This window comes from Colias philodice, chromosome 11, assembly GCF_061535455.1.
Source record: "Colias philodice isolate Cphi_HAF_F1 chromosome 11, ilColPhil1 Martin Lab GWU primary, whole genome shotgun sequence".
NCBI classification, from domain to species: Eukaryota; Metazoa; Arthropoda; class Insecta; order Lepidoptera; family Pieridae; genus Colias; species Colias philodice.
In genome coordinates, this window is record NC_143096.1 from 8,682,179 (window position 1) to 8,707,626 (window position 25,448).

The 25,448-nt window shown below is 33.5% G+C and overlaps 2 protein-coding genes across 3 annotated transcripts; one reads left to right on the plus strand and one right to left on the minus strand.

Moving 5' to 3' along the window:
- Positions 1-1,797: 1,797 nt before the first annotated feature.
- Positions 1,798-21,227, plus strand: LOC149484768 (uncharacterized). Of its 2 annotated transcripts, none has more exons than XM_089701035.1 (14): positions 1,798-2,015; positions 14,070-14,162; positions 15,098-15,239; positions 16,021-16,161; positions 16,672-16,840; positions 17,113-17,227; positions 17,438-17,554; positions 17,708-17,903; positions 18,135-18,300; positions 18,403-18,520; positions 18,641-18,761; positions 19,066-19,245; positions 19,696-19,780; positions 19,870-21,227. In XM_089701035.1, exons 2-14 carry the CDS (start codon positions 14,096-14,098, stop codon positions 21,034-21,036), a joined length of 2,784 nt encoding a protein of 927 aa, XP_089557161.1. In that variant the 5' UTR covers positions 1,798-2,015; positions 14,070-14,095; the 3' UTR covers positions 21,037-21,227. The 2 variants fall into 2 exon arrangements, with proteins under 2 accessions (XP_089557161.1, XP_089557162.1); XM_089701036.1 differs by having other exon boundaries at positions 1,798-2,010.
- Positions 21,228-21,364: 137 nt separating this feature from the next.
- pont (RuvB-like helicase pontin) lies at positions 21,365-25,089 on the minus strand. The gene is made up of 10 exons (XM_089701037.1): positions 24,837-25,089; positions 24,383-24,511; positions 24,064-24,238; positions 23,427-23,629; positions 23,022-23,190; positions 22,624-22,715; positions 22,389-22,495; positions 22,193-22,295; positions 22,022-22,113; positions 21,365-21,672 (listed from the first exon to the last, which is right to left on the minus strand). Exons 1-10 carry the CDS (start codon positions 24,975-24,977, stop codon positions 21,513-21,515), a joined length of 1,371 nt encoding a protein of 456 aa, XP_089557163.1. The 5' UTR covers positions 24,978-25,089; the 3' UTR covers positions 21,365-21,512.
- Positions 25,090-25,448: the final 359 nt, after the last annotated feature.

A 25,448-nucleotide genomic window follows, 5' to 3' on the forward strand; every position in this document is an offset into this window, starting at 1 on the left:
TTCCCATAATAGTGATTGTATGTTAAGCATGGTTCAAGCTAATAATGCATAAAAAAATTAAGTCGAAACAACATGTTTTCGAGGGAGTATGACGTCCGAGTAGAGAAACACATAATAACTATTTTGTATTTTTATTTAAGAATCTGGAAGTTATAAGTTGTTGTAAGTATTTAAAATAATTCCTTATTTAGTTTTACTTAACTATAATTATCTTTAATTTTATTGTCTTTGAAGAGCGCTGCACATACTGTTTATTGCTCTTTGCATACAACATTTACTTTACTACCTATACACCAGCTTCAGCCCGCCACTTCTGACACATCCTTCCCAAGCCACAGAATGTTTAATAGTACATATTTACTAATATACTCAGTTGGAATTCTAGTCTCTACTGTATTCCATCTGTGTTCTAAATTATTGATCTTCATTCTGCCATGTCACCTTGATAAATAGTTAAAAAGATCCCTCAATTTTTTCGATATTTAAGCACCAAAAAATTTCATTATCCATTGAATACTACCATTGTAATTCTTATCGTAATATAATATCCTTAAAAATTGAAAAATTGAGTCTCGCAATCGAATTACGTGGAACTTCATTAAAATTGTATTTTGCAAACTGCAGCAGCATTTCACGACCATATCTTAAAAGTTATGACATTTATTATTCTGGATATTTAGCCACATAATAATATACCCATTATCCGTCTGGTCAGCGGCCAATACGTAACAAATGCGTCACACGTTTACGCCTCCTGTTAGCGGTTGGAGAAAGTGCTTGTGCAATGATGCAAACAACGCCGGCTACAAAGGCATAAACGATCTCACAATATTTCATATTTCCTCACAGAACTAAGTGCGTTTTTGGTTCAGAGGAAGGAACCTCAGGCACGACCTATGAAGGTTACTACCATAACATGAGCGTTGGCTAGTTATTACAGATGGGATAAAGTTGTTTTTTTGAATGTAGGATAGAATTAAATGGTCGAAATGCAATGCAATGCATGCAATGCAAAATGTGAACACGAATGAGAATTTGTTATTTAACTAGAAATATCTATGTAATCAAAATTAATCGGCAAATGTTGCTAAGCGTAAAACTCAACAACGCGGCAACGGCTCGACCAATTTGGCTATTTTTTTAACGTTTTTGTTAAGCCAAGGTTCTCATGGAGACAGGGCTAACGTCTGCTGAGGGCTGAGGCAGCTAGTAATCAATAATCTTATAATGAAGGTGAGACTTAATTACTGTTATTTGAAAGCTATCTGCAAAAGAGTCGTTAAATTAAATACTTGTTCTAATGACCCATCAATGTACCAAATTTTTATTACAGGATATCCCTTTCTTCGAGAGAAAAGTAATAAACAATTTATATATATATAGCTAATCAGTAAAATAAATTGGAAATAGAAGCAGCAATCATTATGATGTTACATCGGAATTCGGAACCACTGGTAATTACAAGGCATAAGACTGGTAATAAAGGTTGTACAATAACTTATAACCGCTCATAAGCATTGAGTTATTATAATGTTATTTATTCCAAATCACTTTGCAGTTACGTTAGTATTTATTACGTGTTTGCTTTTGAAAAAAAAAGTGCTGGTGTTAGACTGTTAGACACATTTGCATAAGGTTCCAGTAATTTAATAGCCGTTACGTGGATGAAGCGGAAAGAGGAAGTATACCGAATAACATCAGCCCAAACAACTAAACAATACCAGCAACGCAGCAACCAGATCACTGATGTAACCGCCAAAGTGTAGGGGGAAACCACTTTTCTCTTGACTCTTGAGTTTCTCCAAGCGGCGCGCGCGCAGTCCAACTCGCAACGTCACACCGTACGTATCCTCACTGAAGCTAAATTTGTTCCGATACAATCGAAATAATACGGTGTTGTTGTGATAAATATATTTGTGTAGTTGTGATTAAATATTGTTGAATACATCGATTGGTGTACAGTGTACGGTACCTGCAGTTCTCGAGTCGCCCAACCGTATCGGAATAACTGTGAGGTTTGTTTTGTTTAATTAATATTCTTTGAGCGAACTTTGCGTAGTCAACAACATTTTACTGTTGACGATAGTTACCACTGTTCTATATCTTGAAACTTCACTATTTTCATAATTTGCATATACTGTAATCAAGCGGGAATTCACTTCATATTTGCGAATATTTTCATCAAATTACCAAAATATATGTTGATAAATTAATTTTGACTTCTAAACTATAAATTTTTCAACGTAATTTTCATAAACACATCTAAAAATAAATACTTAGATAAGATCTATCGACTCGGGTTCCCAACCTGTAAATCTAGAAAAGCAAGAATGTAATCTTTGCGGTATCTGCAAAGTGGAAAGAGTCAGTCAACTGTCCTTAAATTAATTGCATATATAGGTACTTACTTTCGTTGCATTAATGCAGAAAAAATAAAAAAAAAAAATATAAATCTTCGTACTTTTCTGCAATCTCAAACATGTTCATAATTACTTTCTATAAGTCGTATAAACAATGCCGTATGGAAGGATTCAATACTCAAAAATACTGAAGAAATCTGGCAAACGTTTTCGATTTCACAATAGGTACCTACAAAAATGGTGAACAGCCTTAACTATAATATACCTAGAAATCTTAGAAACTATTGATTCGATTTCGATTTCATTTCTTTCAGTGTTGTATACGATACGATACGTTGTACGTGATATCGGAATTGAATAGCTATATATTTATCACGGACGAAGCCCCCGCCCCGGCTTGCTAGATGAGATATATACCTAATTAGTAGATAATTACGTAATAACGATAATTTACCGTTATTTAACTTGATGATTCAAATAATGTAATTTACTTTAAATACGTACATTTAATATAGCCAAGTGAAGTTTCATTTAATCTTAAAACAAATATGTAATATAGAATACGTACAAAGAACGAAAACAGCCAATACAAACCCAAGCATTCAACACATTCATGCTGAGGATATATAGCTGCATAACGATGCAAATCTAAATTTCAAATGCACTTTAGTGGCTTGTTATATCTTTATTTGCCATCTTTCTTATTTTCTCCTCCGGTGAGCAAACGCCTATGGAAGTACCAATTAATGTTTACAGTAAAAAGAGTGTATCTTATCTGGTACATGACAACACTACCGATATGCGGATAGGATGTCAATGATAAGCTGTTTAGATCTGTCTTCTACTGATTAGTTGGAACAGGAGAGTATAAGAATAGGAATAGACTACATCATGTTTTTAAATGTTACTTAATATTTTAAGTGTTATTGTAAATTGATTAAAAAAAGTATCGTAAAGGATTTATTTTTTGTGTATTTAATATAGTTAAACCAAATTCTATTAAAGTATAATAAAAATCAAGATATTATTAAAACAGCAATATTCATGTTGTTAATTAAATGAAGGACAGTCCCAAATTTTAATATTATATATAGGTCTACAGGCTTATTTACATAAGCCTGTAGACCTTCGATCCATATATTAGAATTCAACGCGCTATTAAAAATGTCTTAGAGCATTAAACCAATTGTAGGTAATAAATTCCATTATGTTCATTCAATCATGATAACTTGACCATATAATAAGTTATAAGTAATGGTAGCGAAATCCCTGATCTAAATAAAATGCATTTAATATTATACCGTAGAAGAATTATTACAATTTATACTGCCATACAATGTCTTTAATTAATTGGTAGAGACAACACGTATTCGACACATTCTCATATAATTACTATGGAGCTTATTCTTTATTGACTTCGATTATTATTTTTTCTACTACACGATATTTCGTATCTGCATCGAAAAATGCCAACTTTGAGGGATCTTACTGATTCTCGTATTAACACTAGATTGCAATGCAGAACACGAGAGTCAGGGGTTTGCCGTTTGCTGATAATTATTGAAAGAAACCGTGTATATTTTATATTATTTTCGAAATGCTTAATCCATAATTATTGTAATCAAATACCAATTGTTCATTTAAAAACTTATTTATCCCACCAGTCCCACAAATGCACAGCTACTTTAATCAAATGCACTTTAAACCGTATACACGTACTTTCGTAAATCCAACCTAATTGATACAGTGCTACACGCATTGTTTCGTCACAGCTATCGGCATTCACCAAGTGCTAACAATTGCCTCGAGTTGCGTACATACAGCCTTTTTTGTGCTACTAACATTGCAGCAACTCACCTATTGTATGAAGGAAGCTGGCTGCTCGGACCCCGGGAAATATGCGCCTGGGTTCCAATGTGTGTTGCAAGCGGACAATATTATATTTGTAATTACAATTATAGGTCATTAACGTCCAATTTATTTATAAATTATTGTTCTTGCTTTGCTCCTTTAACAATAGATAATTAATTAATATTAATCTTTATGCGTTACGACTCCCCGTATGCAGAGAATATGTGTGCTAATTATTATTTCATATTATTGAAATGTGCCGTGTCAATGACAAAATATTCTACCAATGAGAACCTTCGTATTTTGAAAGCGTGAGTTAAATAAATTTGGCCTTACGCACTAAATATTTTTTGTATACGTTTGAGTTTTACATAAGTTTACATAAAATTTTCGAGTTTCTTTAAAGGATAGTTGCAGGCTACGATGATGCATTTGATTAATTAATTTTATAAAATCGAAGTGTTTAATAAAATAAACAAGAAATATAAAAAAAATATGTTTATTACTAACGTTAAGTCAATTCTTACATATGATAATTATTTATATGTGAGTCTTGTACTTCTTAACACGTTCGCTGCATTACGAGATCTATCAGATCCCTTGCAGGACTTTTGTTTTGTGCGTTGAATATAATCGTGTTTTTTCACTCCTTGCGGGAGGATCTAACTTGTAAAGTACTTTAAGTATGAGTAGGACAAATATACATATTTGCTTCCTACTTAAAGCTGAGTTCAATAACATTAAAAAATAAATTAGAGATGGATTAGGTCCCTAACGCACAGTACTGTAATTATATTCATTCCTTGCGTGAGGAGATATGTCGGTACTCGTGGAATCGTAGGCCTCGTAGACGCAAGAGAGGGAGGGTAGACGGCGCGGGCGCTGCGTGATTCGGTTTAGTGTTGTCCTAGCATCGATGTGGGAGCTCGCTCTTTTTGGAAATAATACTCGGGTATCTAGGTGTTGATTATTTTTTATAAACAATGAGTTCTTTTAAAAGAAAAAAGTGTAAAAAATCTATTTATTTTGGTGAGATTTCTAACAAACTCAAACTCAAACATTTATTTATTCAATTAGACTTCTTCTACAAGCACTTTTGAAACGTCATTACATATTTTTTAACATTTACCACCGATTCGGAAAGCAGTATCTACGGAGAAGAACAAAAAATCAAAGCCGAATTATACTGCTGCATCGTCCAGTATAATAAAAATTTTGGAAAATGTTCGGAAAACGAATTTTTACCATATGCGCGCAATGCAAGCAATCAATTTGCTTACCATGTTTAAATGAAAAACACTTTGCATAATTAATAAAACTATTTCAATCGACAACTGACATTCCCATCACTACTTACTACACATATTGAACTATCTTTGGTTGCGGTACGAGATACAATCGATATCTAATTTTTTTTTGGTATTTGTAGTTTATTCAAATGTCATAACTGCGTGCGAACCTAGCAAAATATAAAACAATAGACTATCTTTCATCCACAAAAACTTCAAAGTATATGTCATTGTTTTCTGGAAGATATAAATTATTTTCAAAATTATATCTTAAGGAGACTGATTAGGTCTCAAACGCACCAAAGAGTTGGTAAGTTTCGAGATCTATTAGGTCTCCAAAGCACCAGCTGAAAGTTCTTTGATAATGATGGCGCAGTGAACGTGTTAACAATGATTCATCTGTGCAAACAAAAGCCTGTCTGCACCGTTGTGCTTTCCATTCCTGCATTATAAGTGTGACTATATCTAATCTCAATTGTTGAATAAACACTTCCTCTTTATTTTTAACATACAATATCATTGTAGCCTCAGCAATCACAAGTTTTATACTTTAAATCGCAACACAATGGGTTTATATACTTAATGTATCTTACGTCAATTGTGCAATATGTGTAATGTTTCCTTTCCTTATTTACATGACGTAGTTAGGTGTATAATAAAAAATAAATAATAAATAAATGTCATCGATTAATTATTCGATCGATTAGTTACAGTTCTTCAGTAAATGTTCTCATTCAATTGATATACGACAAGTCATTTTTATTCGATTATTATTTAGATTTAAAAAATTTATAGGACACAAAGGACAATAAAATATATTCCAATATTCCGTACAATTATAGTACCAATACCTAACCAATAAAAAGTTATGATGACCTCAAGCAATGATGTAACACGGGCACCGTAAAACGCACCACTCGGATCAATAACGGTATAATCTGCTTTCACTTTACGACTGAATGCAGCTAAGTATTAAGTAATACACCCTTAATTTTCCTTTTGGCATAATTAGTTTCGGTGCGAACGAAACCAATGTTGCATTTCGATACAATGTTAATATAAACTAGAGTCGATAAACATTCAAGATATCGTGACAATGTTCTTTCAATACAAATAATACATAATTAATTGCGATTTCTATTGTTTTATAGCAAAATATGTATTATGTATATCAATTAGATATGATAAACAGTTTCGTAATTTATAAATTATATGATATTATTATTTGACTGATGCATTCACTGCTTTCACTCACGAGTCGTGGTGGACGACGCGCCGACTATGAAGTTAGGGTCAAAACATTTAAATTGAATTAATTACGCATATTACATGATAACAATTTCTCTTCTATCAATCCAACTAAACTTGGATATAAAAACATTCGCTTTCGGATTAGATACAAGTAGCCTATATGTTCAATATTGCAAAATAGGAAAAAAATGTTTTACAAAAACATATTTTATACGAGTGTTAATTAACAGGCAATAAACTTATTACTTATCATTAATAAACAATGTCGTAACGAAAATGGACTGTGTAGAAATAAACAAACATATTGCATTTTCCATACAAGGTGATTACCTTGACAACCTAATTTTAGCCATTTTAATATAGTTAAAGTCAAAAAGCATTGGAAATATTCAAAGTGAGACCGTCATTGACCCTATATCTTGATCCGAACAATACAAATATTACTATGCAGTATTTCACAAGTAATCTCCGACCTTCCGAACACAGCTTTGAACTTTCAAATGCAAGTTTAAGCAAAGCTGAGTGAAAGTCCTGCGGCTTTAGACTTACCATCGCGATCGCCGTCACACGTAATCGTGTTGGTTATTAAATTATGAGTTGGATACAGAACAATTATTATAGTCTTAAATAATTTGGAAAATCCAAAAGTGCACGCCTCATAATTTTTTTTTAATAAATATTTATTAATTATTATTTTTGTTTATTTAATAACAATTAAACCACATCGAATCAGACCCTGAAAAATGAAAGGGTTCTATTCCTGAGCATACTCAAGCGTAAGAGAAAAAAAAAAGACTCGATTAGTAAAGTATTTCGGTCGCTATCGTGTTAACAAGAAAAAGGATCCGCACATACAGACACACGGACGTCCAAGACAGAACTTTTTTAAACTGTTTTTTAACTAGTTTAAATAACAAAAATGACATCAAAAATATCATGAACGTTAAAAATAGTGTTTTTTCTTAATATGTGTGTGTATGTATTATCTTACAAGTGCAATGTATGATACATAAAGACATTTTAAGTTTGAAAAATCAGATGTTTTGTGCGAAGTGACAGTAGTACTCACCTCAACGCTTCGCTTATGAGGCGTGCAAAAATTAAATAAAATCGCAAAACAAATCGAGTTATATCGAGCTCATACTTCATCTTCTTTAATACTAGTGTAGTTATCCGATCCTCCTAATACCCCGATCTTCGGTTGGCAAATCCACCGTAGCAAATTCTTCCACCATTTAATTATAATACCTACTCTTCAGTGTGTGTAGTAAGAATTTCACGTAAGTATTTTTCTTAACATCGGATATTCAATTCTACCCAAAATGAAATATCCGTATTTAACCCTTCAATTCCCAGTGTCACCTGTAGGTGACAGTAGTTTAATATTTTTTTTCTACCACATGAAAATTTATTTTTTAATTCTACCACGTTTGTAGCTAAGCTTATTAGTTGAACTATTCATGTTTTTTTTCTAGCAAAGCTAACCTTATGATATTTAGCAAATTTGTTTAGTTGTTTCGCGCGTACTTGAAGTAGTCAGAGTTTGTGTGATTCCTTGAAGTATAAAGTGATATAACAATGTACCGGCAGTGAGTATTGCTTTTTTTCTTATTATATATAATAAATGAATGTATTATCTATAATATAAATATATTTTATGCTAAAAATAACTAATAGCATCTTCACTACAGCACTGAAAATATGCCGTGTCACCTGGAGGTGACACTGGGCATTATAATAACTTTATTATTCCGAATTCATTGTAAGTAATAACAAGACTGTTGTTTATATTTTGTCTTATTGCTATGTCGTGATATTGTTTTAGAGTTTATTTACGTATTACAGGTTGACGTTAGATGAGATTGCCGAGGAGTTGCACGCCGGAGAAGACCAAGGTGATATTATTTTATTTCCTCCTGATGATGGTGTGGTGACTGACGAAGATAGTGGAGACGAAAATGACGCTAGTATTTTTCATTTTTAGTCGCATGTTTTGGTCACAAGTATAATGTCAAAATAGAACTTCCGTCTCTGGAGAAAATTGTGTACATGACGAGGAAGAACAAGTCGAAATACCGAAGAAGAAAGCTTCTGATGAAATTATTACCGCCAAGTGGCATGACAACAGCATCGTTACCATCGTATCCAACTAACACGGATTGGATTCTATCATAAAAGTAGATCGCATTGGATTTGTGGATAAAAAACGGGTTTTGGCATAAAAGCAGCTTGCCAAAATGCATGGCTGATCAAAGGGCTGATGGAAACTAACTGGACCTACTACGATTTCCAGCGGAATGTGGCAACCGTAATTCTGTCTGGGGTTTTTCAGCACACATGAGAGTGCCCACAGAAGTGAGGAGTGCTGGAACTGTGGACGACCACTCGGCAGTCGATTGCTCACAGTGAAGATGCAGGTACTATTACCAACGCACTAGAAAAATGTGCGCCAAGTGCAATATCGGTTTACTTGTAAAGTGTTGGTACATGTTCCACAAAAAATAAGTTATGTATTTTTTTTTCTACCATAAATAAATATTATTATAATAAAAAACGATATTTTATTCCTAACAAAAAAAGAAAAACCTCGTTAGTCCTTTAGAGTCCTAAGTTAAAACAATGCCCAGTGTCACCTGTAGGTGACACCCCCATAAAATAAATGGGGGGTAGAATTAATTTTTTTGTTCTTTGTTTTTGTCTTCGCCAGATGTATCTAAACTATTTCAGTAAAAGAGAAATGCAAAATTGCTATTAATTTAGACATGGGAATTGAAGAGTTAAATCAATATCTATCTAAATATAAAATACAGGCCACATACCGTATTTTAATACATATATTAGGTTTATATTTTCGCTTTCCACCAGCGTCCAGCAACACTTTCTCTGAATAATTAGCTTCATTAGAGACATTTGAAGTAGAAACAATAAGAAGCTATTGTTAGTAATAGGTGGTAATAGTTAGTAAAGTGCGGATTATCTACCGCATTTGAAAATTGTTCTCTATAATACAAACTTTTTTCAGTTAAAAAATCATTAACTAGTAATTTTACCTAAACTTTAAAAACTGTAGACAAAAATATTATGTGATTCTGTGCATATTTCATTTACATGAAAATGTCAAGTTTTGGTCATCTATAGACTATATTGTACGCTATGTTCAATTTTTTTTACCATCTTCAACATACCTGTATAATTCGACACATTGAAGTGCATTTTATGTAAATAGACAAGCACGCACGCGTATTTTTACATTTTTTTTAACATTATAACTGACCACTGTTTTGTTCATTATGTATCTTATATCTACATGCATATCTTTAATCCATACTAATATTATAAATGCGAAAGTAACTCTGTCTGTTATATTTTGATACCCGAGAAAGGACATAGGCTACCTTTTATTGCGAAATATGTACCACGGGCGAAGCCGGGGCGGACCTCTAGTATAATATAAAAGCGTTTTCTGTACAATGCTTTCTGTAAGATTTTTAGTATAGTTGATGACTGATGTATCTTAATTCTTACTGAGAAATAAGAATACAAAAACATAAACGGTGGATGTAACGTTATCAGCTGATTACGTCCAAGATTTAGGTAACCGTAGTCCATGAGATCACCGCATATTATATTATTATGAAGTCTCTTTGCAAATTGTCGGGATATCTTTTATAAGGATGTTGGATGTATGTAATTGTGTGTCATGTTTTAATCCATTACTTACGTCCTTAAATTAATTGCACGATAACATTTTAAGTAATGTTAGGTATTAACCTTATTGTTGTAATGAAATACAGTCATAATAAATTTTATAATGTGGAATCATCATATTTTGTAATGCTACTAATATTTCTTCATAGCAATTTAAACAATCGTAGACATTAGATTTTTTACAATTAGCACTCAATGTAACCAATACTCGGACATAAAATATTATATTGCAGTTGACCCGAAATATCAGTTTCTGTGTCAACCATCTATTCCGTAGGAAGTTCACTAGATATAATATCAAATTCAATATTGTTAGAATCCGAAAAGCCGACGAGCCATGAAATTAAGGTCGTTTTACCTCCACTGCTGTTCGGGTCAGTGAATACGATCGACATGGCCGACATGTTTGATTGCAAATAATCCGTAACCAATCAAAATAATACCCTCATATAAAATTTATTGTTATTAGAAACTATTTTCTCTATCGACCAGACTCTCTCCAAACTAATTGTTATTGTAAACTTTATCTGTAACAATCGGATTAGAGAGAAAATGTTTACGTTCTTTGTGAAATTACACGATGTTGCATCGTTGATTTAAAATAAATTATTATAAAAGACCTATCTATGTATCTAGATAAATAAGTAATAATCGTGGTTTTACAAACTTTTGACATAACAATAAACCATGCAAATTGAAAATTGTTATACACTTATTTATCTTTCAATGGTCGGTCTGATTACTTCTTATTAAACGGTTCACAAATTAATAAACATTTATGGTTTTATAAGATTAAACAAGCCAAGCCAAAAATACTTAATAGTAGCTTACGCTAGTCTAGGTAATTGTAACAATCATCTAATCTAGCAAGGGAAATGATATAGATATAAAACTTAGTGTTTCGTCAACTTCAGACTATTTCTTATTTACCATTGATTCTGTGCCTGTTTAGTTCAGCCTATACTTAACTACGTAGTTAATACTTTAGCGGTTAGTCGATTTACAATTATTAGAAGAATCTAAGGCTATAATTAATAAGCAATATAGGTAAATGGGCAAGTAATTACTTGCAGGTAATTAGACATTACGCACAGTAATTTCCCACTCAAACGACGTCTGTTTGATGAATAATTATTAAATTTTTTATATTAATTATTAAATTAATTAATAGGGAAGATTGTAAACATAGACCTAACGCTTTCAATAAATAATTGATTGTGTGACCATTAAAATGCCACAGGAAACATACAATTAAACAAAAAATAGCAGTTAAACCTGTTAATTTTTTGATCGTACCTACCAACTTATATGCAAACATGTTGTACTGATGTAGAGCAATAATATGTTTTTTGTTCTTGCTGGTGAGTGACATTTAATTAATTTATAATTGACATGAATTAAAAACAAAGATTCGTTTTACAAAATCCATACTAATATTATAAATGCGAAAGTAACTCTGTCTGTCTGTCTGTTACTCAATCACGCCTAAACTACTGAACCAATTTGAATGAGATTTGGTATGGAGATATTTTGATACCCGAGAAAGGACATAGGCTACTTTTTATTGCGAAATATGTACCACGGGCGAAGCCGGGGCGGACCGCTAGTAACTAATAAGTAGGTAAAACTATATTTTTAAATGACATTTTAATAAATAAAATTAAGAATTTAAAATTACAAAACATTCATTTTTTGCCTTTTCAGAAGAATAAAAGTAAGATAAACTCCTACACAGAATTCCACACTAAAATATAAATTTTACAGCACTGTATACTTAGTTATAATTGTGCAAGTTTTTTCGCTAACATTCTTATGCAGTGCAGCAGACTGGTTGCTTGAAGACGAGGTTAACCTTAATACCGTCGTCGGCCTTTCGTTTTGCTAAACTATATTGTCTTCAATGTTTTTCAATTGCATAATAAATTCAAAAACAAATAAAGAATTTAATAGTTATAATGTCGCAAAATAATTAATTTTCCTTCTTATCTTGTTGAGTCAGAGTAATGTACCTACAATTACTTCCTCAGTCTCAAGTAACGTAAAATATTTTTTATAATCCTGTGATTCAAAGCACGTGACAAGTATTTTAGTGGCTCTATAAAGGAGACTATCTATTAAATTGTCGTAAATAATCTAAAAATAGCCTATTGTCACATATTCATTTAAATGTATGATTCAGCTAGTGTTCGGTAGATCAATTTGTTGTATGTTTAAATATAATGGAATAATTACCTATCATTGGTTCTCAATTTAATTTTGGGTATATTTTCCCTGATATATAGAGTAAGGGTAGTTTATACAGTTTTAAATAATCTGTCGTTACAATATTATGAATATCAGTTAAAATCTAATCTAATCGATTACTTAAATCTTACAAGATTGAACTAAGTACAAAGAAATAATAAGAAACTAATTAATTTGAGACATTTCCATTCAATTTAGCATGCAATTCATTTAAATTTCACTATAAAAGCGTAACTCATTTATGCACTTAAGATTTTGGAAAGAGAAAGTTTCGACAGTTGTGTTATTTGTAGATTCTGCTTGACCCACCATTTTTGAATAAACTAAGTTCACTTATCTACAGCAATCTTTGTCAGGTTTCCGTACTTGCAAATTATAATTAAAAACTACGTAATGAAACGTGCAAGCATCATATACCTAGGTTTACATATATTAGTATGTTCACATGAGAAATTCAACAACAACCTATAAGCGATTGTATTAACTGTTGATGTTTCAAAATCTCTAGAAGAGATATTAGGTACAAGCGAAACCTATACTCTCGTGTTTCACGCAATAAAATATTTAAGCAACAATATATTTTCGAAACAATAGAAAACTTGAAAAACTCTAACAAAGGGATTAAAAGTAGACCACGTTCACATTTCCTCTCGCGTGTATTGAAAAAGATTGGTCACATGACTGTTAGGCAAGATTTAACAAGTGCCAATAAGGTTGACAAAACCTAATTAGAGATACTTGTAAAGTTCTCCAAGATTTTCACAATGCTTATACTATTTCATTTGTTATCTCAGTTATACTTATAAATTATAACAATATTTTTGGTGATGACATTACAGATAACCGATATTTAATTCGATTAATTAGGTACACATCTTTTGAGTGTGATATATGTATTTAAAATAATTACTTTCCTCAATGAAGAGATAATGATGTTTTCAAATTGATTAAATCACAATAAGCGTCTTTGTCATTAAATCTTTATATATATAAAATTCTCTTGTCACAATGTTAGTCTGCGTACTCCTCCGAAACGGGTGGACCGATTCTCATGAAATTTTCTGTGCATATCGGGTAAGTCTGAGAATCGGCCAACATCTATTTTTCATATGTACCACGGGCGAAGCCGCGGCGGGCCGCTAGTAATATTGAATATCCAAAGATGGGCAAACTAGCAATCTTCATACATTGTTATTTCGCTCTTCCATAACAGACTTATAATAAAAAGCATAATTTGCAACAAGATAGAGAAAGTCGAAGTCAACTCAATCTGTTTTAATCAAATTCAAAATGATTAGTGTTAAATTGTGACCAAATGTGTACATACGAATTTCACATAATCATGCATATTACTTGTTTATTATAGGTGTTCGTGAATGCCGGGCCGCATGGATGGCGACGCACGTATGGCGCTCGATCGCCTTAATACTAGCTCTCACAACTCTAGTATTAGCTAAATGTAAGTCTTCGTCAATTTTAAACCAAGTACATACCATATTTTAGAGAGGTATAAGAAGATTAAAAATACAATATTACTTACTACTATTTAGGGATAGAAATTACAGCGTTGAATGTTCGAACCTGGAACTTGATCAAATACCTACTAACAAAATTAGCTATGTGAAGTCGTAAAATATGTAAATGTAAACAAGTAATATTATGTTTCCAAATATTTGTATAACATATTTTCACGCTATTTATGATTGTGCCACTGTTGTAATAATTACCAATTCGCCGATTTCTTAAACAAACGAAAGTAACTTTTTTGTATATTTCACACTTTATTGTGTTGATAACAATTACTTTGTAAGATAAATATTGTACATTAAAATGTGTAGTAGTTCTATACTATTATTTTCCGGATTACCTAATTACCAAATAGTATGTTACAAGCAAATAATGTATGTTACAATCTAGTTTACGTCCACAATACCGAGAAAAATTAACTATCCAAGACCCAAGTAGTTACCAACTTCTAAATCGCAATAAAAAGCTCTAAAGTTTCTCACCATTTACGCCGGCTGGGAGTGGCTTACTTTCGTTCAGAGTAGGCCACACGTTACTTACGCCATACAATGCCCTACAACATTGGATCAAGGCCGGCAAAAAGTCACAGTCTTTAAGGAATTCAGGTTACCTAGTGTCCTCCGTTCTTGATTTGAATTCAATGACAGACGCTTGCTTGTGATCACAACACGTGGCGCTATTATTCGAAGTGGAAATCCTTGAACTACAGCTCGATTCTATTAGTTTAGTGAATGCTTTGAATTAGTTTATACTATAATTGGATTTAACAGGGTTCTAACGCATTTTTTGTTAACCACTTTGAAGTAACAAACATCCAAAGCGGTCTCGCTATATTAATTAACAAACTATTGTAAATTCGGGTCAAAGATGCAGAATTAGAAGCATGGCGAGGAGCAGGGCCGCCGGTGTCGGCCGCCCAGGAGGCAGAAGATGAAAAACGTGATGTGGAAATGCTGGCAGCTGTCAGGAACTCAATCAAGCAATGGGAAATAAAAAAGTCGCGGACTAGGTAATATTACAAAATAATTCAGCACATACTTATAAATACAATAACAATGAGCTATACACATAACTGGCACCTATTTGCTACTGTCGTAAATACAAACATCGTTAAAGCTACAACAGTTGTCTACAAAAGTGCTTTATAAGTGTTTTCTCTTTAGACAAGCACCTACCGACACTTTACCAAATGGTTAAACGATGTTAAACATTTCAACCTTCTGTGCTTGTAAGCTGTTCAATAATTACGGTATGAGTACCTAAGACCATGCTATGCCTACATTTAACTGAAAGTCTAAGTAACGTGCTGAAACCTCTAGTTACCTTACGTAACCCAGTAATTAGAAAGGCAAGTGGTATATATTTCAACAGCATCTTTGGGACATACGAATGCATTTTATCTAAAAGTTAATCATGCTTTCACTGAATTTCGCCCACACCACTTTCTATTGTGAAAAATTAATTTCGCAGTGGAGTGTGATTCGAGTTCCCTTTGTATGAATAGCTCACGATTCTCACGAACCTTGGTACAGAAGAGTGCAGATAAACTAATAATGTGAAAGCATTATTAGCTCGCGAAATGTCTCGCTTTGATCAATGTTGTGATATTTATCAGTTGTTATTCATAGCGTGCTCTCAAATGCTCATTTCTAATCGTAACTATAAAATTCTATGAAGTAGAAATTTTATTATCTACCTATTAAGACTCGAATACCTACCTATAACGTTCCCATTACATACAAATGCAGATGTGCAATAACATGTTTTGAAAAATGTTATTAATTTTTCAGAACAAAGCGATCTCAAGGCAGCGTTTGTTATGGTGAATTTGGATGCTTCGAAGATGCCGGACCTTTTGCGTACTTGGAGACTCTGCCGAGTCCGCCGCAAGAAGTCGGGACTCAATTTCTTTTATACTCCACTCTTAATAGGTAGGTACATATTATATTTATTATTAGCATAAGATTATGCAACATGTATCATAACATACAATAAGTAAGTATCAGAAGAATTTTATTTTGACTGTAATAACATTATTGACAACACAGAATTCCATGGTATGATCAGTAATAGATCAGCACGGAATGCTGTAATCATTTTACTTTTCAAAATTCGGTAACTAAATATTAATTTTTATCGAGGTCAGAACTTTACTACCCTTTGGTAAAAACTTAAGCGTCAAAACTGTTCCTTGTTACATAATAAACATACGGTTATGTTTTAATACCGCTGTTTAATGAAATTGCGGGACGAACTGAATAAAAATATAACCAATAGACATAACATTTATGTCCCTGTGCCCTAGCGTAATTACGTAGGTCCCTGTGCCCTTCGTAAAGACATTTAATGTCTTTACTAGGGCACAGGGCAGCATCTCTTCCAGACATCCTGCTGTTCAAGGCAATACATATAATCTATAGTTAATTAACTTGAAACTCTAGGGGTGACCAGCCACTCCTCGCAGTATCAGCCAGCAACATGTCCGCCGCGTGGGGCTGGGCGACCCGCGCGTTCGACGCGGCTCGCCCCACGCGCGTCATCGTGCACGGCTTTGGGTCGAATTGCGATAATGTATGGGTGTACGAGATGCGATCTGCTTTGATGGCTGTTGTGAGTACGATATAGCTATTTTAAATAATAATGTTATCGAGTCGATTAAGGCTGTTGTAATTTGTAACGCCGATCATTTGTACAGCTGAAATTATATTAGATAAGGTACAACTTTCGTATGGTATGTCGTCCCACAAAGATTAATTGTAAAGGATCCGGGAGAAAATCTAAAAGCAGAAAGTCATTAATGTCATCTAATTGTTATTAACTAGAACTAGTCAACGGAAGTTCAGGGAAGTCAAATCAAGTTCTATCTATTTTTCTTTTAACAGGAAGAATGCAATGTAATTTGCGTAGATTGGGAAGGAGGAGCTTCAATGCCAAACTATTTACGGGCTGCAGCTAACACTAGATTGGTGGGCAAGCAGCTGGCTATGCTGCTACAAGGTATAATCCCACAATTCTTTTTTAATAAATTTTGTCACTTTCACTGAATCATGGGAATATTATTTGTGTACTACGAATATTCATTGTTAAATCCTAAATTCATCGATTATTGAAACAGTAACGCTTTTGCTTAAAGATATGGATTTTTGATGAGTAGAACTTATACTTAATACCTTATTTTACAGAAATAATTTTGTAATTGAATTTCAGGTTTAGCTGAACACATCGACGTGAGATTCGAAGACATACATTTAATTGGCTTCAGTTTGGGAGCACATGTGGCAGGATTTGCTGGTTCCGAGCTAAAGAACATAAGTCGAATTACAGGTTTAAACAAAACTTATCTATGATTTGCGAAATGTATATCTCCTGTGTAAAATCATATTATTTTTAAACTTTTGTTCTGAACAATGGTCTGGTCGTTCTTGTTTTGTACATAGTAGTTAGTGGAACTAAATCATTTTAATTTATTTCTTTAAGGCCTCGATCCAGCCGGTCCACTTTTCGAGTTTCAAGATCCCAGAGCACGTTTGGACAAAAATGACGCAAAGTTCGTAGATGTTATACACTCCAATGGTGAAACTTTAATCCTGGGAGGTCTCGGAGCGGCTCAGCCGTTGGGTCATGTCGACTTCTATCCGAATGGTGGAAGGGTGCAACATGGGTGCTCTAATTTGTAAGTTTAATACTTAACAATAAAATACATAACAGATACTGCTACATTTTTTTGAGCTCTTATGCACAGTGTAATTCACAGAATTTTCTATCATCGAAACATGGCACAGAAAGCTTTTTTTTGCGAGTTCTGAATGCAAATGTTTATATTACCGTTCAGTCGACTCATTTAAGACTTATAAATTTGTAAAACATTATCAGGAAATAAAATGAAAGCGTTCTTTAATTCCAGGTTTGTTGGAGCAGTATCTGACTTAGTTCTGCCTTGGGCCGCTGCATCTGCTGAAGGTAGATCTTTATGCAACCATCGCAGAGCATACAAATTCTTCACGGATTCAGTTTCACCAAAATGTCATTTCCCTGCTTTTCCTTGTACGAATTACGACACATTTTTGGAGGTAATACTATAGTCATTATTTTTAGCAACGTTTATATTGATCTTGTTAGAATTTTCGCTTTTTTTTTGTTGCTGTTATTAACAATGTAAATAATGTTTCCAGGGTCAATGTTTCCCCTGTAACAGCGAGCGAAGATGTGGCAATATGGGCTATTATGCAGACCGATCGCTTGGAAGAGGACAATTATATTTACTTACGAGGGAAGAGGAACCATTTTGTGGTATGCAATATACATATAATAAAAATATTTATTTCACATAGAAGTCCGCTAGTTGGTCTACAAATACATAAAACAATAAGAATAGATTTGATTCAATTCAAACATGTTTATTTTTTGTAGCACACCAATATCACGTAGAAGTATGGGGAGGAATAGAGGCAAATGAAAAACCTAATTTCGGACGAGTCACTCTGACGCTACATGGTGATTCAGGATTGAATGAATCTTTCCCTATGACAAAGTAAGTTTGTGAAACGTTTTTTATCCTTCCTTCCCTATTTAATCCGTAAGTTGTTTACCTACTTGCCAACACCTAAATAGGTCAGCTATGTACTTTTGTATATATAGCAATAAATATTTTTATATTTACTTTTATTTCTTGTCAATCATAAAATCATGGCTCTATTGTGTTAGATTTCCGAGTGATTTTTTTTAACCGGAAATCTGCAGTCGATCGAATTTTGGTCAATGTACTCTTGTAGTTAGATACACTGCCCAGAATCAGCAACGCACCTATTAAAACTTGTTATAATTTGGTTATACAGACGCGAAGAAAAATCCGGCTCGCGCGCATCCCGCTGGACGCGCGTGCTCGTCCCACACCCCGCTCTCGGCGTACCCCTACGCGCTACACTACACTACGCACCATATGGAGGCTGGTTAAGCGCCGGCGCGAAACGCGTGCATCTTGATAAGCTGCTTATTACCGATAGCTTTGGCAAGACGTGAGTTAATTTGTTTGATTTCAATTCTCAATTTGCACACACGATGAATGGATGAAAGATTTCGTTTTTAAATACAAATTTGTAGTAGGTACTATTAAGTATGGAGAGGTGCATCAGGTTTCGTTAAATATATAAAAACTATAATGTCTGTACTTATATGTTAAATTATAATGATTCTTCAGGAAGTTAAAGTCTCATTGCTGTGTTCGCTATGTACATTAAAAGTCATACTAACATATGAATAAAAAATTAATAATATGTAGTACCTACCTTTTAACGATAAGCATGATTGTTGATAGCCTTCAATCAAAAACTAATAAGTATTGCTAAAAACACAACAAGCTTTTCAAGTTTTTTTATCGAAAGAATTAATAGTGTGTCAATAGTAACATTTAAAATTTTTTATCAGCCTTGCGATTCAATTATATTTTTTTTTCTGTTGTTTTTCAGTTCTTCATTTTGTAAACTACTTTGGCTAGTCACGGACGAATCGATTCAGTTGCCCTTATATCCAGGAGATTGCGAAATAAAAGAGGTATGCATTATGTTATAAAAAAATTACTAAAATTAAATATAAATACCAGATTAATTGTAATACTAAAATATTATGTAATGGTTTTTCAGATTGACGAAATAACGAACGAAACAAACATCGAACAAGACGTGATTCTGAGGGAAAATGTAACGAAAATAATTGGCGACGATCCCCACGATAATGAACTACCAGAAGAATCTCCACAGCAACCATTTGCTCTTATTGACAGTAATTATGAATGGGAGGAAGTAACTGACACGGGTCGAGCCTTCGGTATGACCAATACTAAAACAGCACCTAGTGGTCTCGTTGAAATAGCGGAACCCGTATTGAGACCACGTAACAGAAAAACTCCAAGACAAAGATCAGATAACCCTGATGAAATTCACGAAATATCTGAACCGCTATTAAGGCCTACACAAGCCCCCAGATCGACAACCGCGCCTCCTCTGCGAAAAGCTAAAAATTACGATGTTTCCACGACTCCAACAAATGATGAAATAGACATTAAGGACGAAAAGGAGGAACAAGGCTTTGCAGTACAGTTCCTTCCGGCGAGACTGGCGTCTTTTATATCAAGAGCAGAACGCTACGCCAGAGATACTCTCCTGCCTTTAGTATCGGCTTATGCGCCACGACTTCCAATTTTCGGTTCTAGAGAATTACCCAGGACGACCGCCCGGTATATTCCTACAGAAAAAATAAATGTCACCAGTTCAGTACCAGTACCTACACCCACGTTAGAAATGAAAATTGAAATGCTGCACACGATGGGGCCACCGGGAGAGAAACGAGAATTTGAAACGCCTGAAGATCCCGACATACCAGTAGTAATATCGACAACTACGACTTCTTCGACAACAACAACCACCACAACCACAACAGAAAAAATAAGAGCAGCACCAACTGAAATGTTACAAGTTATTGCAGGGCCGTCAGTATCGACGAGCACTGCGTTACCACCAGTAGCATTGCGTAGCGAAGGCAAGAAGATCGTTATAGTATATCCCACAAATGCAAGAGAGGAAAAGAAAATTCGATCCCACTCATATCCCGAAGAGATGCAGTTCGAAGCTCTGTATCGACATACTGCGGAACCGACAGGAGTGAGAGTCGATCTACCAACGTTCTCCCCACCGACTTCAACAACACCAAGTACTGTATCGCCGGTTAAAAGATCGGTCGATTCTCGATACATACCGATACCTTTCCTTAAGAATTTGAACATTAACGAATCGGACGAAAGGAATAAGTAGCTGTAAATATTGAAGTTTAGTTTAGTCTTGTACAGATTGTTTTGTTTGCGTCAACTTGCTGAACGAGATGTGTTAGTTATTTGTATAAAAGTATGAATTGGAAGGAATGATCAATATATCAGCCGAATTGAATGTGTACATAGATTAGAATAAGAGACATTTTTATATAATTAAACTTATTTATTAAACAACTGTTTCATTGTCGACTAACATAACACATTTGGATTAACATAAAATGAAATGACATAAAAATAAATCACAGTTCCTTAAATGTAAACAAAACTGCACTTATGCATAAAGCTTTCGAACATAAAGCTATTTCAGTTAAAGTATTTTATTGCCTTAGATACAAAAAAGTGTACAAAATAAAATCTGTTTTCCACCGGCAATTTGTCTCACCTTGCAAAGTTGGCTTCGCAAAGCTGTGCACTAAAGACTCCACGCTGTGAAAGTATCCTAATATTTCTTATAGCGGTTTACTTCATGTATTTATCGGAATGTTGTGTGAGGATACGTGCGGAGGACTTGGCGTCGAGGAACAGCGTGTGCACGCCCTCGATGTGTGCGGGCGTGATGCGCGTGGAGCCGTCCGCGCGGGATGATAGAGCCGCTGGCGTTAGCAGTTGGGCCGCGTACCTGAATATATTATAATTGAAGTGAAAACTTCTTTAGCGGCGTTGAGCACTTTTTCTGTAATGGGTATAAAATCTTAAACTCGCGTCAGGACACGTGACCTGATCGAAAAAGCGTAAGACGGATGGATATCAAACATGCTCAACGTTAATAATCAAGTTTTCACTTCTGCCGGTACTCCCGGAGAGCAACCCATCTTTTTTTATTTAATTAAATAGGACTTTAAGCTCAAGTGTCTGTTCTATAATACCGGATAAAAAGCCACTATGATAGTCAAGCACTGATTCATTTGTATAGGAATTAACATACATAAAAAAATCAAGTTAAACTGTAATTCGTTTGAAAATATTACCTGAGCGTGCTGTTAGCGCCAATTTCTGATAATGCAGCTAGAGCATCATCATCAATTGCAATACCTTCGGTTGCTGCTCTAAGTTTTAATATCTGTGAAATTAACATAAAAATTAATACAATATAAATAGAAAAAATATATATTAGACATACTAATATCAGCCCCATATACCTGCAATAATTCAGCTTTATTGTATGGTAATGTCCTAATAATTAGAAGTCTATCTAAAAGATCTAATGGTATTCCATGGGGAGAGATTATATCTTCAGTTCCTCTGAAAATCAAAATAAATATTATTTTAATAAATGTTTTAAGTTTTGCAAAAAAAATCTTCATTACAGGAATATGTATTCATAAAATAACAAACCTTATTTGACAGCGCCCTCTATTAGTTGCGAATATGACTATAGGTGCGATCGCGGATTCTAACGCGCGATGTAGGTAGGTGAATGTTTCTATATCTAACATATGGACCTAAAAGATAATTTAAATCATATATTAGACTTAAGAAATAAATAATAATAAATGAAAACTGAATCATAAATTAAAAGTATTTAGATTTGAAAAAATAAATTTCATACTCATATCTTATAGGTACATACCTCATCAATGAATAACACTCCAGGTACTAATTCTGCTATTCCTTGGTCTATGTATTTATTTACTACTTTATTTATTTCTTTTCTTAACTTGTCTGCAAACAAATTATAATTAAAGTAGCATTTAATACTTTAAAATTGAGATATCAGAAGGACATTGCTAATACTTTTACTTTAGCTAACTAGTAATAAGTTCAACTTGCAATGAGAAAAAAGACATTTCAATACTAAACGTACAAAAACATTTTATTTCAAACTTTGACTTGATTTTATTTTGTTGCCTAATGAGTTTGAGTATTCAATAAATGTTTTAAATTTTAATATTAAGCTAGATTTGTAGAACAATGAATCAGTTATTGTATATTCACAAAAAATGCCTATCTATTTTTTAAAGCACATACCAGTAATTTCCGTCTTTTTCGGTTTCATTAACTGTCCCATCATAGACATAATGTCGTGTCCACCTTGAGGCCTGGCATTGGCACAGTCCAAATCATGTAAGGTCACATCTTGTACAACTTCCTTCTTTTTGTGTACATCACCTTTAGGCAATGGTACATATTCCTCTGCCTATAAAAATTAAAAATATACAACATTAAATATTCGGATACAAAAGAAAAATTGTTTTTAGAAGAAGTCTAATTGTATTAATAAATCTTTGTTTGAAATACATTACATTTGCAGAATTCTTACAGATTTTTTTCATAATTTCATTAAAGATTTCTATTTTTGCTCCCAACATCTCAATCCCTTTTATCAGAAAACAATAGAAAAAACAAATGTGATCCATCATATTTAAAACTTACTTCCAAATCAAATTCAGTAGCAAATGTATCACTCCTGCCTTGTCGCTTCACAGCCCCAGAGTTTGCTTCTATATAGATAACATCTCCTACTTCAACCTTTTCTTTTTGCAACGATTCATAGATAGTGGGATCCAGTTTCAACTGTTTTGTACCTTTGGCGGTTTTTAAACCGATTATAACATGGGACACTGTTTTACCATAACCTGGAAAAAGAAATAATAAATATAAGATCAAGTTACTATAAAACATAAATATCAATATTTCAAGACAAAAAAATAAAGGAATAAGTGTAAGTCATAAAAAAGTTATTAATTCAGGATTTTTGCTAATTAGAATTAACAGATACAATACTCAATAATTTACAGATACAATATTCAATAATTTTATCATATCCCCAAATAGCAAGGTTACTAAAACTTCACAGAATCACTACATAGTATAAAACAAAGTCGCTTTCTCTGTCCCTATGTCCCTATGTATGCTTAAATCTTTAAAACTACGCAACGGATTTTGATGCGGTTTTTTTAATAGATAGAGTGATTCAAGAGGAAGGTTTTAGTATATAATTTATTATGTTTTAGACAAAGCGGGCGAAGCCGCGGGCGGAAAGCTAGTAATAAATATGTTTGAATTATACCTCCAGCAGGGTTTTCCGTTTCAACAGGTGTAAGTTCAGTTACTTCGCCTTCATACACTTCTTTTGTTTCTCTGATACGCAGACCTATCGCTCTACGGAAGTTTTCCATCAGCACCTCTGTCTTTTTAATTTCTGTACTGTATACTTCACTTCCAACCATCGGACAGAATGGTACCTAAATAATAATATTTGTCTATCAAAATTTTATAATATTTACAATGTATTGAAGCATGAAAATCAGACTCAATTAAAATCATCTTGCCTTGACTATCAGACTGATTTAATTTTATATACCTTCTAGAGAATAAAATACATTCACCTTATTTCCTAGCTCCTGTGCTATAGCTAGCGCTATAGCAGTTTTACCAGTGCCCGGTGGACCAGCCAACAGTAATGCTCGTCCAGCCATTTTCTTGCTCCTGATCATATCAACTACTATTCCAGCAGCCTAAAACCATTAAAATTAGAAGTTGTTTAAAATAAGGAATGAGGCGAAGACAGTTGTTACCAATGTTCATGTTTATATGGTGATCACGGATATTATGTTCCAAATATCAATGCTGCTCGCCGTAGCTTTCTTTTTTAAATGGACGAAGATAATGATATGAAAGAATAATATATAATATAAACAGCACCATAGTAACAGAGACCTAACCTCAAAGTTTGATCAATAACATTTAATTTCAAAAAGACATAATACTAGATTCTTAGGTATTCAGGATAATGTTCTGGTAAAATTGAATAAGAGTTAACTAAAAACATCGTCCTCATACCTCTCTTGCTGATTCTTGGCCCACGAGACCGGCTGCCATCTGAATAGGTACACCATTTTCATCTAAACCAAGTCCCTTTATATGGCTGTGCGCTGATATTCTTTGAGTTTTAGCGGTACTTTTTACTTCTTCGATCTTCATTTTACCAAATTGTTAGTATTTAATGATCTAAGCTGAGAAAACTTTTATAAACCACCGCTACAACAACAACGCGAAACGAAAAATCAAAAATCAAATAACAATGCTGCCAGATGCGAGCAGCGAGTTGCCACTTGCCAGTGCCCAGTTGTGAGTTCAGAGTTGCCACTCCACTAACGAAGCAAACCGCACATCTCAACGATATATTCGGCAAAACATTCGTCTACGAGTATTAATTACATACGCAGCATTTCACTACTCTTTGTACTGCATTACTTTTATTCTTCCCTTTCATTAATTAATATAATACTTCCGAAATATCTGTCTACAAACCGGTATCTATCAATTAATTTTGTTCACTTCTAATAAAAATCACCACAAGTATAATCTTATGCAAATATGGATCGTACAAATATGGAGATATATATATTTTATAATATTCAGAAATTAAGTTTATTAATAAGGTAACACGAC

Excerpts from the sequence above, each read along its gene's own strand:
- pont (XM_089701037.1), bottom strand. The coding sequence starts at position 24,977 with ATGAAGATCGAAGAAGTAAAAAGTACCGCTAAAACTCAAAGAATATCA. Across the intron at positions 22,496-22,623 it reads GAGTGTTATTCATTGATGAG|GTCCATATGTTAGATATAGA; the intron begins GTATGTACCTAT and ends ATTATCTTTTAG. Across the intron at positions 22,296-22,388 it reads AGAGGGCGCTGTCAAATAAG|AGGAACTGAAGATATAATCT; the intron begins GTTTGTTATTTT and ends TTTGATTTTCAG.
- LOC149484768 (XM_089701035.1), top strand. The coding sequence starts at position 14,096 with ATGGCGACGCACGTATGGCGCTCGATCGCCTTAATACTAGCTCTCACA. Across the intron at positions 15,240-16,020 it reads ATAAAAAAGTCGCGGACTAG|AACAAAGCGATCTCAAGGCA; the intron begins GTAATATTACAA and ends TTAATTTTTCAG. Across the intron at positions 16,841-17,112 it reads GATCTGCTTTGATGGCTGTT|GAAGAATGCAATGTAATTTG; the intron begins GTGAGTACGATA and ends TTCTTTTAACAG.